Source organism: Lontra canadensis, unplaced genomic scaffold (assembly GCF_010015895.1).
Source record: "Lontra canadensis isolate GAN:19392208 unplaced genomic scaffold, GSC_riverotter_1.0 scaffold136, whole genome shotgun sequence".
NCBI lineage: Eukaryota > Metazoa > Chordata > Mammalia > Carnivora > Mustelidae > Lontra > Lontra canadensis.
Genome location: NW_022631130.1, coordinates 1223282 through 1239924, shown reverse-complemented (window position 1 = coordinate 1239924; position 16643 = coordinate 1223282). Strand labels below are relative to the sequence as shown.

At 56.4% G+C, this 16643-nt stretch overlaps 1 protein-coding gene across 1 annotated transcript in view; it reads left to right on the top strand.

The window, feature by feature from the left end:
• Positions 1-6206: 6206 nt before the first annotated feature.
• The window catches only part of HS6ST1 (heparan sulfate 6-O-sulfotransferase 1), a 41406-nt gene continuing 30969 nt past the window's right edge, over positions 6207-16643 (top strand). Inside the window, exon 1 of the mRNA XM_032843137.1 lies at positions 6207-6972. Coding sequence (XP_032699028.1) covers positions 6446-6972 — 527 coding nt within the window. The 5' untranslated portion in view covers positions 6207-6445. The remainder of the gene's footprint in view (positions 6973-16643) is intronic.

The window sequence follows — 16643 nt, the reverse complement described above, 5'->3', positions numbered from 1 at the left end:
ATCCCAAAGCCAAAGCCAGGAGCCACACACCTCCCAGAAGGCCTTCACTCAGTCCCATGGGGACCAGGACATGGAATGCAGGTGCCACAGTGCAGGCCCTCTTCCCCAGTACCCCTCACCACAGGCGTAGCCTCTCCAGGCCTGGCAGGCCTCAGCACTGGAGGAAGAGGCCTCTCTTCACCCTCCGTTCATGCCTCCTCTCACGGCTGGCTCTGTGACCTTAGAGAGTGACCTGACCAGAGCCTGGCTGGGCCTGTGTCTAATTCCCACAACAAGCTCCCCATTAAAGGAGAGTGGTAAAAAGAGGGAGAGAGAGAAATGAATGGTAGGAACACAAAGAAAGGTGGTCAGTGCACAGATGGGAGAAAGTGCCATGGCCAGCCAGATTTACAGCAGCTGGCACCTGGGGACAGAGGGACAGCTCTGTCCAAGGCCCAGTTTCCAGGACAGACAGCCCCCTCCCCACAGTGCCACTGGGGCAGGTGGGCCGCCCAAGTGGCCTCTCTGAAACCTGGGCCCTCTCCAGAAAGCTTCCAGTACCCCCTGCTTCTCTGCACAGGCTCAGGGCCCTGACCCCATCAAAGGCCATGTGGCTCTGCCCAGGAAAGCAGTTTCTGTCAGAGAAATCAACTGACTTGTCATGCTAACTTTCATCTATCAGGATGGCAAATCTTTTCTAACCGTCAACATGAATCGCGTTAAAAAAAGCCAAACCAGATAAGGAGAGGGCATGCTGCTATCTTCCAACAACGGCCACCCAGGCCAATAGGAAGAACACACAGGGTGAGTTTTGGAGAAGGGGGTGCTGGGGCAGGCCTCCTCAATGACGAGGTGCCCAGCAGAATGCAGGAGACAGAGAAAGAGGCACGGGCTATCCTTCACATAACATAAGGATGAAGCCGCCTGGAGGGTGCTGACTCCCCCATCTCGGCCTTGCAAGGCATCAGGGCCTCTGCACAGATCTCCTTCACCCCATGTCCTGTCCCACATGGCTGTGGGGAGTGAGGGTGGAGGGCAGAGGCAGCGAGCACCCAGGGTCCTGGTGGCTCCTATCAGCCTACACCATTTAACCCTCAAAGGGCCACTAACCCCCGGGGAGTATTCCTAGCGGTACATCTTTCTAAAGTGCCCGTACCGCCCTCCCTGGTGGACCCACCACCCCAGCTGGGTTGGGCAGAAAACACAGTTGCATAAATCAGGGATGCAGTCCCAGTGGGAGTTGAACCCTACACTGACACACCTCTCACTTCTCACCCCACCCCTCCCTGTGACACAGGCTTTGCCAGCCTTGACTTTGCTCTGGAATTTCTAAAGGTGTTTCCCTCTAAGAGATGTTCAAAGTATAAGAATGAGGACAATGCCCTCAGGATAACATTATGCCCGTGCACACCTCACCGAGCTGGCAAAACCTGCCTCTGCCTGGTTCAGGCATTGCCCTCTCAATAACCTCAATAGCAGGAATCCACCCAAGTAGGAAGGGAGGCCTCTCTGCACCCTCTGTGATCCAGAGAGGGAGGGAGACCCAGAACAGAGCCTCCACTGCTGGACAAGGAGTCCCACACTAGGCAACAGGCCAAGCACAGCCCTGCATCACCACCCACCGACTGTCAGTCCCTCCTCACACAGGAGGCCTGGCATGAGTGAGCAGCCAGGGTAGACAGTCACCCCAGCCTGGCAGGGCAGGGGCTGTGGAAGGGCCACACCAGGGCCATAGCCAGGTCCCAAATCTCTGCTCTTGGGGGCAGGTGGAAGATCAGAGCTACATTGTTTCCATCTAAATTGCTTAGATTCTCCCTGATCTATGGATACCCCCACCTTCTTCCCAAAAGGGTTTCAGGAGGCCTTCAAATCCTGCAGAAGAGAGTTCAAAGTGAGGAAGAGCTGGAAAGAAGGCACCTGCAGGATCCTGCTGGGGCTGCCTGTGCTCCACCTTCTCACCACTGCCCGCTGGCAAACTGGGCCACCCGGCTCAAGACAGCACGGAGAATCAGAGACAGCTTCTCTAGGGCACCCCTCCATGATGCCTGGTCTGCCCAGGCCCTTCTGAAGCTCAAGTGGAGACAGGGGCAGCAGGTCTCCCAATTACCCTGGTGGCCTCTTCAAGCCTGAGTCCTTCAACTCACAAGACACCTGCCCTGGAAGACAGGGGCAGTTCTCTGCGTAGGACTGTGGTAGGGGAAACGGGGTACCTCGCAGAGCCTGAGGTGCTAGCCGGTGGTACTACAGGAAGACGGGCAGCTCGTCATAGGATAGGTCTGCTGTGAGAAGGAGGGGGGCCTCCTCCAGGAGGAGACCTTAGACAGGTGGTAGGACTCTCCAGGAGACTGGGGCAGCGGGTACAGCGTGGGGTGAAAGGCAGGAGGCACCAAGGGGCAAGCGTGGACACCCCAGGAAAAATGGGCTTTCACAGAGAAGGGCGCCCAAGTTAACCCAGAGCGTCCACGAGTCGCCTGGCTCAAAGCCCTGACGTACGCACGCCCCCAGATCCCCCTGAGTCGGCCACTAGGGTCAGCGCAGGCCGCTAGCGGCCCCACAGCCGGCCCCTCGGGCGTGTCTAATAGCAAGCGACACAGTCCGCCGCGATCCAAAGTCCCCTTTAAAAGTTTGCCCCTAGACAAAACCCCTCTCTCCGCCTCGCCGTGGGAATCGGAGCCATCCCCGGAGGAGCCTCTGAGGACAAGCGCGGTTGCCCTCCTCCACCCCTTCGGAAACAACAATGGGCACACGGGACGGAAGAGAACGAGGGAATCAAGCGTGGAAAATCCCCCAGTCTTGCAATGTCAGCCGCCGGTCGCAGGGCCCGCCAGGGGCCGCTGTGCTGCCCCCGCGCGCCCTTCCACAGGATTGCACGCCCGGGGCGGGGGCGGGGGGGAGCGTTGAGGGTTGATCTCCTGGTTCTCAGATTCTAAGGGCTCGTGGCGCGTGGCGCGTAGGGAGGGAAAGCTTGCGTTTCAGTTCCGAGGCTATTTTAGATGCAAAAGAAATTTCATTTCATTACCAAAGCCGAAATCGTAGCGCGCCTTACACTTTCCCGGAGCAGAAGTAAAATGACTTGTTTTTATTTGATCATCGCATCCTACCACTAAACGTGTTCTTTCCCTTTTCTTCAACATTAAATCAGAGATCATACATTAAAGAATTTATGAAGCGGATATTCAGAGAACAAAGATAGTCACAGAGCAGAAGAGCTGCAATTGCTTTTCCCTGAACTCTGAAAATATTCAGGGCTGGGCGCTGCCTCCAGCAAACAAATAGCCTTCCTATACCGACATCCAATCTTAAGAGGGTGGGAAAGAAACCTTGGCTACCCACAGGTCAAACAGTGAGAGAATGCAGACAGAAGGGAAGAGGACCTACTGAAGTCCCCGCTGTGCTGGAACCTCACTTGAATCCACATCTCCCTTTCAATGTGTGTGTTTCTGCCAATTTGTCAGAGATGACACGGAGGGCTCAACAACACACACAGAAGGTTGAGAAAACCCCCAGTCGGCAAGGGTTAGCCAGACAGTGTCTGCATTCCATCCTGTTCCCAAATGTCGACTGACTTTTAGGATCAGTGGCTCATCTGACTTGACTTTGAGATAAGAGAAAATCATCTACAGCCTTGGGGTCTCACAGTGCCAGTGCAGCACTTAAATCAAAGGGGAAAATTGAGTAAAATCCTGGAGGCAACTAGAACTTTCTTCCTCCTAAGAGAATTCTAGGAATAAAAGCTTTCCTGCCTAAATAGGTGGTTTCCTATAAGCTGTCCTGGCAAAGTACAAAGCTGGGTTAAACAGCTTCCCTGATGGAAGCACCTGGGCCTCAGTTTCCCCATTGGGACACTGAGATTGTCACAAGATGGGACCCTAGGCCAAGCACAGATGGGTTTAGTGGCCTTTCAATAAAACTTCAGCTCTCTCTTGAACACTCTGCACCCACATCCCTATCTGGCAGCAGATAGTCACTGGGAGCTGAGGAGTGGCCTCTCACTGCCCCCAATCAGCCTTGGCATCTGGTCTGGGGGAGCTGAGAGGAGTACGGGGTGAATAAGGGCTGGACTCTGAAGCCAGACAGCCCAGGATCAGAATTTTGACTATCATAAGAGTGAGAGGAGCTTGGCCCACCCTGTGGCCTCCATGCTGGGCCCAGATACTCAGGCCTCAAGGGATGAGTGTGACCATGGGCAGGCTTTTGCTCAAGCTTTATCCACCCTGCTGTTGTGGGTCAAGCAGAGGTAGCACCCGGAGAAAGATGGTGACTGGTCACTACCAGTCAGCCATGTGACCTTCTGTTTACCCCTCTGAACCTCAGTTTTCTATTCTGTGAAATGGGCATTATAGTCTACTCCACAGGCTTGCCAATGGGATTGAGTGCCTAGTACTCAGTAGTTCTAGATAAAGAGCATCCTCAGTTATGATTTACTACTTGATAGAGGACTGTCATCTGGGTAAGGCTGCCTAATGGTTTGACCCAGGGTGGTCCTGCCCTCCATGTCTGGGCTGCTGCCTTCAGGCCCATGAAGGGAAACTCCCCAGGCCTCAGACCAAAAAAAAAAAAAAAAAAAAAAAAAAGTGTCAAGTAACTGCAGGCAGAGGCCGGCACCTCCGGGCATAACACTGGGTCAGCCCCCACTCCTGGAAAAAGTGAATCATTGCTGGGGAAGGCTGGGCCAAAATGCCCCCCGGCCTCTCCTGGCCAGGATCAGTTTTAAAGCAGCTTCAGTGTTGGCAGGGGCTTTGGGGCCCAGGGTCACACCTGGACTTCCCACGTCACCCCCGGCAGTTCCATGTCACTCTGTATTGTGTTCAGAGTGCTGCACAGGCCTGTCCAGAGCTGATGTTCCTTCAGCCCCCTTGAAAACTAAATGATCCCCTCTTAGTCGGGTTTTGGGGTGTTAATTGTTGTGTTTCCAGTTCTCTGGGTTTGTTTCCAAGAGGGCTTTCTGATGTAGTTTTTTAGTTTATTGAGGTATACTCGACACAAGAAGCCCGTATCAACCCTCCCCTCCCATCCCACCACCCAGACATGCTCTCAGGACCCGCACAGAAGGAAGGAAACAGGGGGTGGTGGGAGCATTTGAACCCATCCCAGGTGCTATTCTGGCAGGTCATTTCACCTCTCCATGGAGGTGCCACAGCCTCCGACACAGTCAAGGGCCAGGGCCCTGACTTTGGGATGTGGCATACCCAAAACCCAGGGGCCAGGTGGGGGGCCTTCTGCTGAGGAGCTGGGCACCTGGCCCAAACTGGAAGGCGTAAGCAAACACTGCACGACAGGGCCAGGAAGCCGGAGGCACCCACGAGGGCGCCAGCGAAAACAGGCACAGGCCCGGGGCTGCCAGACCCTCTGACTGACCTCCCAAAGACCGAATTGGAAAATTTTTTGTGGACGTTCACAATTTGAAATACTGGCTCAACTCTTTATAACTTTTTTCATTAGGTTTATAATAAACCCGGAGGGGGAAAAAAGCACACTAGCTGAAATTCTTTTCAAAGAAGAAGACTGCGTGTAGCTGGGCCGAAGACCTCTTCGAGACACCTCATTATCTCTCCAAGGGGAGCTCCGGGTCATTGTCCCAAAGCCATGAGGCAGGGGCATACCGATTGCGGGCGCGCGCCCCGGGCTCTGCGCCCCCAGCCCTCCCTTATCTTCCCGTCGCCCGGGCCCCACTGCCCCCAGGTCCCACCAATCACAGCCCGGTCCTTTCGCATTTGGAACTCCAGAGCGCCCCTCGTGCAAGGTCAGTGGGTTTCCTCCGGAGAAACACGGAAAGGGGTATTCCACCCGCAGCCGGGACTTCCGGGGGGAGGAGGACCCAGGTGCCAGGGGTGCCGGTTGCTGTGCGCCCCGCTCTAGCCCAGAAGGGCCGCCCGCACCCTTGTTCCCTAGTTCCCTAGTCGCTCCCCGCGACTCTCGTACAGGAAACGGTTCCCAGTCGGCGGCGGCCGGCCTCGGAGCGTTCCGGCCACAGCCACAGACCCGGATCCCAGCTCCCAGCACCCGCCTGAAGCCCCGCGAGCTCCAGGAGGCGGAGCAGAGGATCGGCGCGGGCGACAACGGCAAGAGGCGCCGCGGGGGCGGGCCGGGGGCGGGGCGGGGCGGGGCGGCGGAGGACTGCGGAGACGCGGCGGCGCGCGGGGCGGCGCAGAGCGTTCTCGGCGCTGCGCGGAGCGGAGTGACCGGCACTGGGTCGCAGGGGGCGCGGGCTGGGGCCGGGGCCGGGGCAGGGGCCTGAGCGGAGCCGGAGCCGAGCCCCGGGTCGGGCCCGGGGAGCCGGAGCCGGGGCCGGGCGAAGAGCAGCCATGGCGCCGCGCAGGGCCGGGGCCCGTGCCGTTGCGGGCGGCCTGGGCGCCGAGTAACCGGGCCGGGCCGGAGCGCGGGCGGCGGCGGCGGCGAAGGCAGCTGCGCCCGCGCCCCCCGCCCTCCCAGGCCCCGCGCCCCGCGCCGCCGGCGATGGTGACACATGCGGCGGCGGCGCGCCGGCGGCAGGACCATGGTTGAGCGCGCCAGCAAGTTCGTGCTGGTGGTGGCGGGCTCAGCGTGCTTCATGCTCATCCTGTACCAGTACGCGGGCCCGGGGTTGAGCCTGGGCGCGCCTGGCGGCCGCGCGCCGCCTGACGACCTGGACCTCTTCCCCACACCCGATCCGCACTACGAAAAGAAGTACTACTTCCCGGTGCGCGAGCTGGAGCGCTCGCTGCGGTTCGACATGAAGGGCGACGATGTGATTGTCTTCCTGCACATCCAGAAGACTGGTGGCACCACCTTCGGCCGCCACCTCGTGCAGAACGTGCGCCTCGAGGTGCCCTGCGACTGCCGGCCCGGCCAGAAGAAGTGCACCTGCTACCGACCCAACCGCCGCGAGACCTGGCTCTTCTCCCGCTTCTCTACGGGTTGGAGCTGCGGGCTGCACGCCGACTGGACCGAGCTCACCAACTGCGTGCCGGGCGTGCTGGACCGTCGCGACCCCGCCGCGTTGCGCACACCCAGGTGAGCGCCCGGAGCGACGGGGTCCCAGCTGGCGGCGGCTGCCCCGGAACCGTGCCCCCGCTGGGCTGCCCTGGGCCCGCTCTACCTTCCTTGCTCTCCCTGCCCTCGTTTCCTTTTCTCTTGGGGCCCCCACTCGCCACAGCCTCTCTGGAACCCCTCCCGAACTGCTGGGCGCCCGGAGCTTTCAATTCATCTGCTGCGGCCCGTTTTCACCCTGCCCTCTATTTTCACCCTTTCCACCTCCTCGCCTTTCAACTTCTCTCCTCCACCACCCTCGCCTCCCAGGTTGTGCAGTGTCTGAGCTTCCCTCGGGTCACAGCCCATTATCCTGGGGCTGTCACTTGCCTTGTCCCATGGGCCAGTGTAAAATCTGGCCCGCCCCTGCTGTGGGTCCGGCTGGCCTGGTGTCGTCTGGCGGGAAAGTGGGTTCTTTTGCGTGTGTAGCCCACCTGGAATGTTCGCTTACCTTGGCGGCTTACGCACCCGGAGCGGAAGTAAGCGAAGTGAAGTGCCTCTCCCCCTGCACCTGTGAGCAAACCTCCCCCCCCCGCCCCCGCCCGCCGCCATCCTGCCTGGAGAGGGCAGGAGAAGAGCTGACAGGGAAAGGGGTGGGCTCTGCCTGCCGGCGTGTGCAGGTAGAACAAAGGCCTGAGTGTGACTTGGGGCTGGGGGCAGGGAGGAGGCAGTGCTGCCTGCCCTCACCAGTTGGGCCAGAACCGGTTGCAAGCTCTCTCTGAACGAGGAGCAAAAGCAAACCGACTGCTAGATTGGGGGAGCTGAGTTGGTCAGAGGTACCCATTCAATCACTTTCCTTGGTTGCCCCCCATTTCTGTGGAGGTTGGAGTTCCAGGCTGACTGTGGGGGGGGGGGCAGCTCTCCTGGGAAGCACTTTGTAACCACAAACCTTCGTAACCACAACCTTTATAACCACAACCAGAGGGCAGGCTGGGTTTTCAGAGCTTAAAATTTGGACTCTTTATTCCTGTTCATATTGGTGCTTTGGGGCCTTCTCCCCGTGATATCTGGGCTGGGAAGGGACAGGAATGAGGTCTTCTTGCCTATCTTTTGTTTATCTTCTCTATTTGTCTTAGGACTGCACTTACAGACAGGCTGGGGGTGGGGGAGATTCTGTGAATCGAGTAGGTATGTTTGTTGGCACTCTTCTGGGTCAAGACGGGGCAGGGTCTCTGGTGTGTTTGGGGGATAAAGGTTGAGGATCTGGCCAGTCCACAGTTAAGCGTGGTCCATGGCATTGCTGTCCTGCTCAGTTCTTCAGTCCTCTTGTGGTCTTCCCATACTGCCAGGAAATTAGGGCGCTGGAGGTAGGGTCAGAGTACATCTTACTTTCTCTTGGCTGCCCCACCCCCTGCCCCCAGATGGCAGCTGCGAGCCTGTGAGGTGGTGTTACAGGTCTCTTAATTCTCCACTGGTAACAGATCTACCATCCCAAAGCCTTTAAAGTCTTGCTTCCTGTTCAGCATTTGGTCTACTCTGCATGAGTGCATTTTTCTGATGTAGTGCCCACCTCCCACCCCTTTGCCCTCGTGGTCAGCCACTCTATGCTCTACTGAGCCAGGGTCTGGGGTTTGCAGCTGCTGGCCCACCAAGACTGTAGTCCCCCAGAACTGGGCACTAACCAACCCAAATAGGCCCAGGGGGGCACCTCCCTGCCTGCAGGAGTGGGGATGGGAGTAAGTACCATTCTGTCTGCCAGAGGGAATTAGCCTGGGAGAATCCCAGAGGGAACAATGTGCGGAACTTGTTCAGGGGGCTGCCAAGACCAGGACACTCTTTCTGCCGTCTGTCTCCTGAGGCTGTTTCCCTTTGTGTCACCAGAATGAAGGGCCCCTGACCTTCCTTTTCTGGAGTTTGTCCACCAGAGCAAGAGCCTAGCCACACTTTCAGAGAAGAGTCGGGAGACCAAGTGCAGCAGACAGGGCCCCCCTATGTCGCATGAGGGAGGCCCAGCACCCGCTCCTCAGGGTGGGCGTGTGTAGCAAGAATAGAAAATGCCTGCCTAGTCAGCCGGATGCCTCTTGCTATGGTGGGCTGCCAGCCCCTCCGCCTGGACGTTGCTGAGCTCAGCAGCATGCAGGCCAGGTGGAGGCAGGGTTTCCAGGGTCCTCAAAAGGCCCTCTCCTGTGCCATGAGGCAGGTGACAGAGCTTCATCTGTGCTGTTCTCCCCCACTCCCTTCATTTCTGTTCCAGAGGCTAGATAGATTGCTTTTTTGATGAGCTTTGCTGACAGGCAGGGTCATCTAGGCTTTGTGTGTTTATAAGCCCATCTGACTAAGGTTTACCTGCTGAGTGTTCCTGTAGTCTGGGACTGGACCAGGGTGCTTTTGAAGATAGGGATACAGTTCTCCCACCTGCCCCAGGGAGCCCGCACCACTCTGGACAACTATTGTCAGTGCCGAGATTCCATGGGATGCCTGGTTTCAGGAGCCCCAGATGTCACCCTCGCCCTCCTCCCAGAAGACTATGGCTTGTTCTCCTTCATGGCCCTGTGAGTGCTGGAGTGACCACTTGACTGGGTAACTGAGGAGAGGATGGGCCTGGCTCTGAGAGCCACTCTGACAGGTCCCTGGGGATCTGGGCTTAGGGTGAAGACCTTTCCTTCCTCCCTGGTCCTCAGGGCCAGGCATGTCTCAGGGCGTGAACAAATGCTCCCCTGCCATGAGGAGTGCTTCTAGAAACTGCATCAAGCCTCTCCCAACTCCTGGTGCTAGTGTCTGTGGTACTGGGGGGCCTAAGAGAGGCAGGCCTTGTGACTCAATGGAGTGGGGCTTTCCATGGCTTCAGAATCTCTCCATCACACAGCATCAGCCTTGGGGGTTCTAGCTGGGCAGGTGTTGTGGTGACGAACTTCAAGGTGGGGAGATGTACCTTCCTGGAATACAGTTTGCAACTTCTAGCAGTGTTTAGTACTTCCTAAGTTGAAAGAGAGAAAAAGGTGTATGAGCAACGCATCAGTAGGTCCCTGTTATATGGCCTGTGTCCACTGAGGGGGCTGCCACACCTGCTCACATCAGCCAGTGTACTTGAAAGGCCTCCAAGAAGGACTGACTTTGCAGTAGTGAGGCTGCCCAGAGGCAGCTGGCAAGTGGCTGGCCAGCTGTTGTCAAGGACCACTTCGGTTAGTGTCTCTGCACCCCATGCTCTGTCTCATTTGGTAGAGTCAGGATGGTTCTTCTAACGGCCAGAATGTCTCTCCTTCTTCTCCTCATCTGCCTAAAGGGGACAGAAGAGGAGACATGGTTGAGGTCTAGCCTGGATGGTCCTCGAAATTCCTGAAATTGTGTAGGCTTCATCTGGAGCCACCAGGAGCATTTGGGTCCCCAGTATTGCTTCCAGGCCACTTCCATGTGGTGTTGGGCTTAGCCAGACCCTCTCTACAGCAGGGCCCCCCAGGAGCCCCTGGTGGGTTCCCAGCATCTGTGATACTGCTGTGTGGGAGCCCTAGAATCGATGGCTTGTGCCCTCTCAGTGCCCAGCCTCATTTCTGGTCATATACCCTCCACGAGGCTGATTTCCTCTGTGTTCCAGAAATCTGCCAGTGCTCTCAGCTCAGCCTTTGCTACCTTCTGCCCCAGCATGCTGTCCTCTCTTCCCACTCCTCTGCTGGCTTCTCTCTACCCTTCAGCCTCTGCTTCCCCTTCCTCTAGGAAGACTTCCCTGGCAGCATCCTGTTGCCTTAGATGCCCTTGGCCATCCTGGCATGTCCACAGCATCTGGCACTGGCCGGATGCTGAGTGGGTACTGCCCACGTGTTGGCACCAAGTAGAATGTTCTCTTCCTGGCCCCACACCCTCTCCAGGAGCTGTGCCCCTCCATGAGTCCTCTAGTGAATGAGATTAAGAGTCAGCCTTGAGTGCAATGCTGGTCCCAGAGGGCCTCAGGGGCCCCTCAGCGGGCTCAGCCAGGTTGGGCAGAATTAAGATTCGGGCATTTTTGTAACAGTTCTTTCTGTGGCACTCAACAGTTTCCTACTTGCCTTCACAGTTACTCTCTCATACGTGATCAAGGGACAAGGCCTGCATTTGCCTACACTGGGGCAGATGTTACCTAGAGCACATGATTGGAACCCATGAATGGGGCCCAGCCACTTAAGGGACCAGGTTGGGTGTCACCATGGCCTGAACCATCCAGGGAAGCCTTGCATGGAGATGAGGGGAATGTGAGGTCAAGGTGTTCAGAATTAGATTTTCATTCATAGTCAAAACAAAACACATCTTTTTTTAAGGCAAATGCATGAGAAGGCAAACTTTCGAATAGCTTACTGACGATTATGTTAAATGGTGCTCTGGCTTGTGAGGTTATCTGGGTAACTCATGTTTTCTTTAAAGCACTGAGGACTTGCAAGACCAGGGCTTCCTGTCCTTCTAGGCCCCTCACTTATAAAACCTGGAGCCATGCAGAGTGGGCTGGACCACTGTGCTGTAGTGGGCTAGCTCTGATCTGCAGACTGTCTGCTCCCAGGTCAGAGAGCCTTTCCCAGGGGGCCCAGCTCCTACCCCTGGGGTCTGTGAGGCCCCTCGTCTTTTTCTTTCTTTCTCAGTTGGCAGTGTGAGAGATTCAGCTGCTGTACTTGGGGAGTGGCAGGCGGTCAGCGGAGGCCTGGCTTTGTCATCCTTAAGGGACTCTGAGTCTTTTTCTTTCACATCTCATTCTTTTGTTGTTGTTGTTGTTGTTGTAATAATTATGTGATAATTGGGAGGAAAACATAAAAAAGAAAACTGTATTCCTCACACATACTTTTTTTTTATTATAATTGAAACCATAATGTAAATTCCCCATAAATGTTTTTTCTTATTAAAAACTTAATATTTTAGTAGCTGCAGACGACCCCCCTCTGGGTGCTTTGTTAGTTCTGCTGTGTTGTTGAACGTGCAGATTTCCCATTTCTGGCTCCTGTAAGTAATGCTGGAGTGAGTGTCCTCGTGTGTAAATGTTTTCCGTAGCTCTGATTTCCTTTCTAAGCTCGTAGGAGAGGGATTTCTGAGTTGAAAGGTCTGAAGGTTCAAATACTGTCAGTGTTGAGTGTGAAGTTGCTTTTGGGAAAGTCTGCACCTTACCATGTTGCCACATGTGGTATTTGGGTGCCCATTTGGTATTGAACAGTGTTGTGGGTTTGAAACGAGTTTACTTTCTTAAATCAGCAAAATGTGTCTCTCTGTGGTTTTTATCCAGAAGTCCTGCTTGGTGCATGGACCCTTAGAGGTGGTCTAAACCTCAGGGGATTTGGAAGGAGCCATGCCCAGTCACCCCACATACCTGCTCATCTGCTTTTTGACCCTGTGCAGAGCCAGGTGCAGCTCTGCCATTTGGGGCTGAAGGAGAGGGGTGCTGGGCTATGGGGACCCAAATTTGGGGAGGCCAGGGTGCAGAAAGGAGGCTGGCTCTTGTCCCCCAAACACTCAGTGGGTACTTGGGATGGGTCATCTCATTTGGCCTCAACAATGCAGGCATATGACGATTGTCCCAATTTCCCACCTAAGGAAGTCTAAGCCCCAAAAATGTGGGTAACTTGCAGAGTCCCTCAGCCTGGAGAGTCAGGAGCTGACATTGAGATGTCTGTCCCGAAGCCTGTTTGCCCCACCAGCCCTCTGCTGCACCAGCCCCCCATCCCCAGCCGGGAAGACTGTCTGTAGGTGAGAACAATAGCCAACTGTTCAGGCAGACCAGCCAGGTTCAGCACATGCAGCTTCCAAGACCCTGGGCAGACACAGGCAATTTCACACGCAGACCTGTGTCGTCGCTTTACTGGAAAACATCTGGTGGCCTTCGCCTGAGTAGCAGTGAGACAAGAATCAGGTACCATCCCCTTGGCTCTGGCAGGGTAGCACGGCGGTGCTGCTGGCAGCCATCTGTGGCAGTGCACAGGGGCCTCCCTCACAGCCTGGCCAGTGCCCCCCGCTGCCCTCCCATGTGATCTGCTTGTCCCCAGGGGTCCTGAGGGCCTGCAGCCACCAGCCCGCCACCTGGCCCTGGTGGAGGGGTTGTGTGGTTCCCGCCAGCACACAATTCAGTTGTGGAGGGTTTGATAAATGGCGGGGCGCTCAGGCTCTCTCCTGAGAAGTTTCTAAGTACTTCTCAGCAATTATTTATAACCACGTGGACCCTTCTTATTGGCAACCCTGCTCTCCTTTTCCTTGAGGCCTATACGTCGGCCTTACTTGCCAGCACTCACAGATGAGGAGATGTGTTTGCAGGCAGGTTTCTGTCTCTCCAGACTCTTGTTCTTGCCTCTTCCAGAACTCCACTGGCTCTTTTTCTTCCTGTTAAGTTTTTGCTCTCTGTTCGGGTTACCAGGGTCCCTGGGGTAAGATGCTATCCCAGCTACAAAGATTCAGACAGAGGCCCAAGTGCTGGTGTCTAGGCCGCCCCTGAATGTAGGCCCATCACTTTCGGGCTGTGGGACCTGTAGTCCAATTTCTGTTTCCCCCGCTAGTCTCCTGAGTGGCTGTGTCCCAAGTCCCTAGCTTGCAGGGCTGGTTATTCTGGAAGTGTGGCGTATACATAGCCACACACCGGATAGTTAGCATGTTGATCCCAGGCTGCCCGCCATGGACACCTGTTAGAGGACATCAGGATCGGCTGGGAGGATGGTGGGCATAGGCTGTCCAGCCACTGAAGACCACACACGTGCTGCCCCAGCCTGGGCCTGGGGCCTGTTTTCCTTGATGGGGGAGCAGAAACCAGCTGGGGCAGCCCTTCTCTCCCACAGCCACCCACAGCCCCTGACCAGGCTCTGGCCAGCTCTGGGTGCTAGGAGCTCTGCTTGGGCAGCACAGCCCCACAGGCCAGCCAGCAGCCCTTCCCTGCAGTGCTGTCTGCTTCCACCTCTCTGGAGGCTTCCTCCAGAGCGCATGGACCACTCTCAGGCCCCACCCCCACCGCAGCTGCTGGTCCTTCATTCACTTAGCCAACCATCCTGGGGCCTCTTTTCACCAGGGCTGCCTCTTTTCAGCAGGACTGACATCCCAAGTTCCACAGAAGCTCATAGTCCACTCTGTGTAGACGGGGCTCTGAGGCCCCAGTGAGGACGGAGACAGGTGGGACTCGCTTTGGGTTCCTTCCACAGGGTCCAGGCAGCAACTCGGGGCCTCCACAAGGAACCAGAGGAGGAGAGGGGAGCCCCCTAGGGAGCCTATTTCCCCATCTCAAAAATGGGGATATGGAGTTTGTCATTTGGTTCTCCAGAGGAACCAGTGACTTATTGTCCTTCACCTCCGTGACTGCCTAGTCCTTCCAGCCCCAGATTATGTTTGGGTCTTAAAGGAGCCCCTCTCTAACCCTCTAGAATTCTGCGACCCAAGTCATGGCCAGGAGTGGGGCCCAGGCCCTCGGGTGAAGGCGGCTGTCAGTGGCTTGCCACAGCCCAGTGTGAGGCTTCCTGTGGTGGCGGGGCGGGGGCTTCAGTGAGAGGTGGCCCCCAACAGCTGTGCATCTGGCCCAGCTACAAGGGCCGCATGTGAGCAGCGCAGCTGCCTCCGTGTGTTTTTACACGAGGAAGGTTTAAAAGGCCCAAATGAGGGGTAGAGGAGGGGTCACAGCAAGTCAATAATTGTCTAGAAAGACGGTAACTAGAGAGATTAAAACCCTGCAGTTAATTGTTTATAAAGCTGTGGAGTTGAAGGGGGTCAGTGGCCAGGCAGGAGCAGGGGACCCTGGGTCTCTAGAGACTGCTGCGATGCACAGGGGTGGACACCTGAATGTCTGAGCCCTTGAGTCGCACCAGCCTGGGACCCAGGTATGTCTGGAACTCTCTGAGCCTTGTTGTCCTTGCCTGCCTGGGCATAGCAGGGGGCGTCAGACAAACCAGACCCCAGCAGGTAGCCAGCTCCATAAGCTTCTCACTGCCCACTGCAGCTTGGAAGGACAAAGGCCATCCATGGGCAGCCTGGCAGCAAAGAAGCCAGCGGGAGGAAACAGCTCAAAGCCAGTGGGAGAGCAGGAAGAGCAGGTGGGCAGGGTGGACAGCAGAGCAAGGGTGGGGGCCCCGGGCTTGGAGCCAGACCAGCTGGGTCAAATCCTGGTTCTACCACTCTCGAGCTCTGTGACCTCAGTTTTCCCATCTGTAAAATGGGCATACTGACAGTGCCTGTCTCAGGGGAGTAGTTGGCATGTGCCTGGTGCTGGAGACTGTTTTACAAGAGGCTACAGTGCATCCCCTCTCTCAGAGGACAGGGAAGGGACCTTCAGGACCAGGTAGGCATTTGGAACCTGTGGTGGTCAGCTTGAGGGCCAGCAGGAGGCTTCCTTACAGCACTAGAAGTCTAGGTAGCTAACTAGGGTCCCATCATGTGGGACATCCCCAAGCATCACTGGCTTTCCTACATGACAGCCTGAGATGCGAGACATGCCATGCTTCAGCCATGGGGGTTTCCTGTTCACCCCGGGCTGTGACACTGGGAACCCACCCTCTTCCTTCCCATCAAGGGCTTTGCTGTGCTTCCTCCCTGGATATCAAGCAAGCCCTCGGGCTGTGCTCTCCTTCCAACGGGCGCTGATGGGTGTGATGTGGCAGGCTCATGTCTTCACTTGGTGGTGTCTGTGACCTGGGGCGCCAGTCCCTCTGTCCTCACTGCAGGCTGAGGGTTTAAAATAGGGCACCAAGGCAGCCTACTGTGGCTTCCCTCTGCCCCTTTGCCCCCCCTCGCCACTGTCTGTGTTTCGTGGTTGTCAGCACCCTTTTGTATATTTTTCCTGCAGACATGTATCCCTTAAACAGCACCTAGAACTGTTTACGCACCTTTCAGAACCTGCATCAGACTGTACTTGACCTTGTGCAACTTGCTTTCTTCACTCAGCCTTGTTGTTGAGATTTATCCATGTTGGTCCATGACATGCATACTTAATTCGTCGACTGCTGGATTTAACATCAAGTTTGTCTAGACGCATCTCTTTTTTTCCCGTACTTTGTTCCAAGAGCAGACAGGAGGAGTGTTTCACAAACGAGGTGGCAGTAGCCAGGCCTGGCCACCCCTCCTCGCATGTCCCTGGGAGTGGGCTGGAGGGCAGGTGGTCCATGACGCCATGCCTGAGGTCTGTCCCCCACACTGTGCCTGATGTTCCCCCACCATGTGGCCTGACAAAAGACATTGTCATCTTTGCCAGGCCAGCAGCTGTGAGATGGACCACCATGGTCTTAGTGCCTGTCCCTGTGGCTGGTGAGACAAGCATCCTATTACAAGGTTGCTGCCACTTACCTGTTTGTGTCTCTGGGCTGTTTTCTGTCCTGAGGGGTCTCCTAGTATGAAGTTCTGTGGGTTCTCTGCTCCCCACTGTCCTTCCATACTGCAAGTCACTGTGAGCATTTGGTTTACTGATGCCTGTGCTGGTGTGGGCCAGGCAGGCCAGCCAGGCCTCTGCCCTCCAGCCCATGGCACCGAGTACACGTGCAGGGGATGGAGGGGTGTGTACCTGCTGACCTTGGAACTCCTGTGGGACCCCCTATCATTGGAGCTCAGCCAGAGGCCTGGAAGACTGAGAAGATGGACAGATGGCTAACTAACCAGCCATCCTTCCTACAGTAGGGATACTCTGAGGGCCTTCCTTGGAAGCCCTCAGCAGCACCAGGGCAGCCACTGCGTAAGCCGAATCCAGAAAGCCGAACAAGTACAGGGTCCTCCTGTCTCTCGTCTCACACCCATAGATCCTGGTTGTT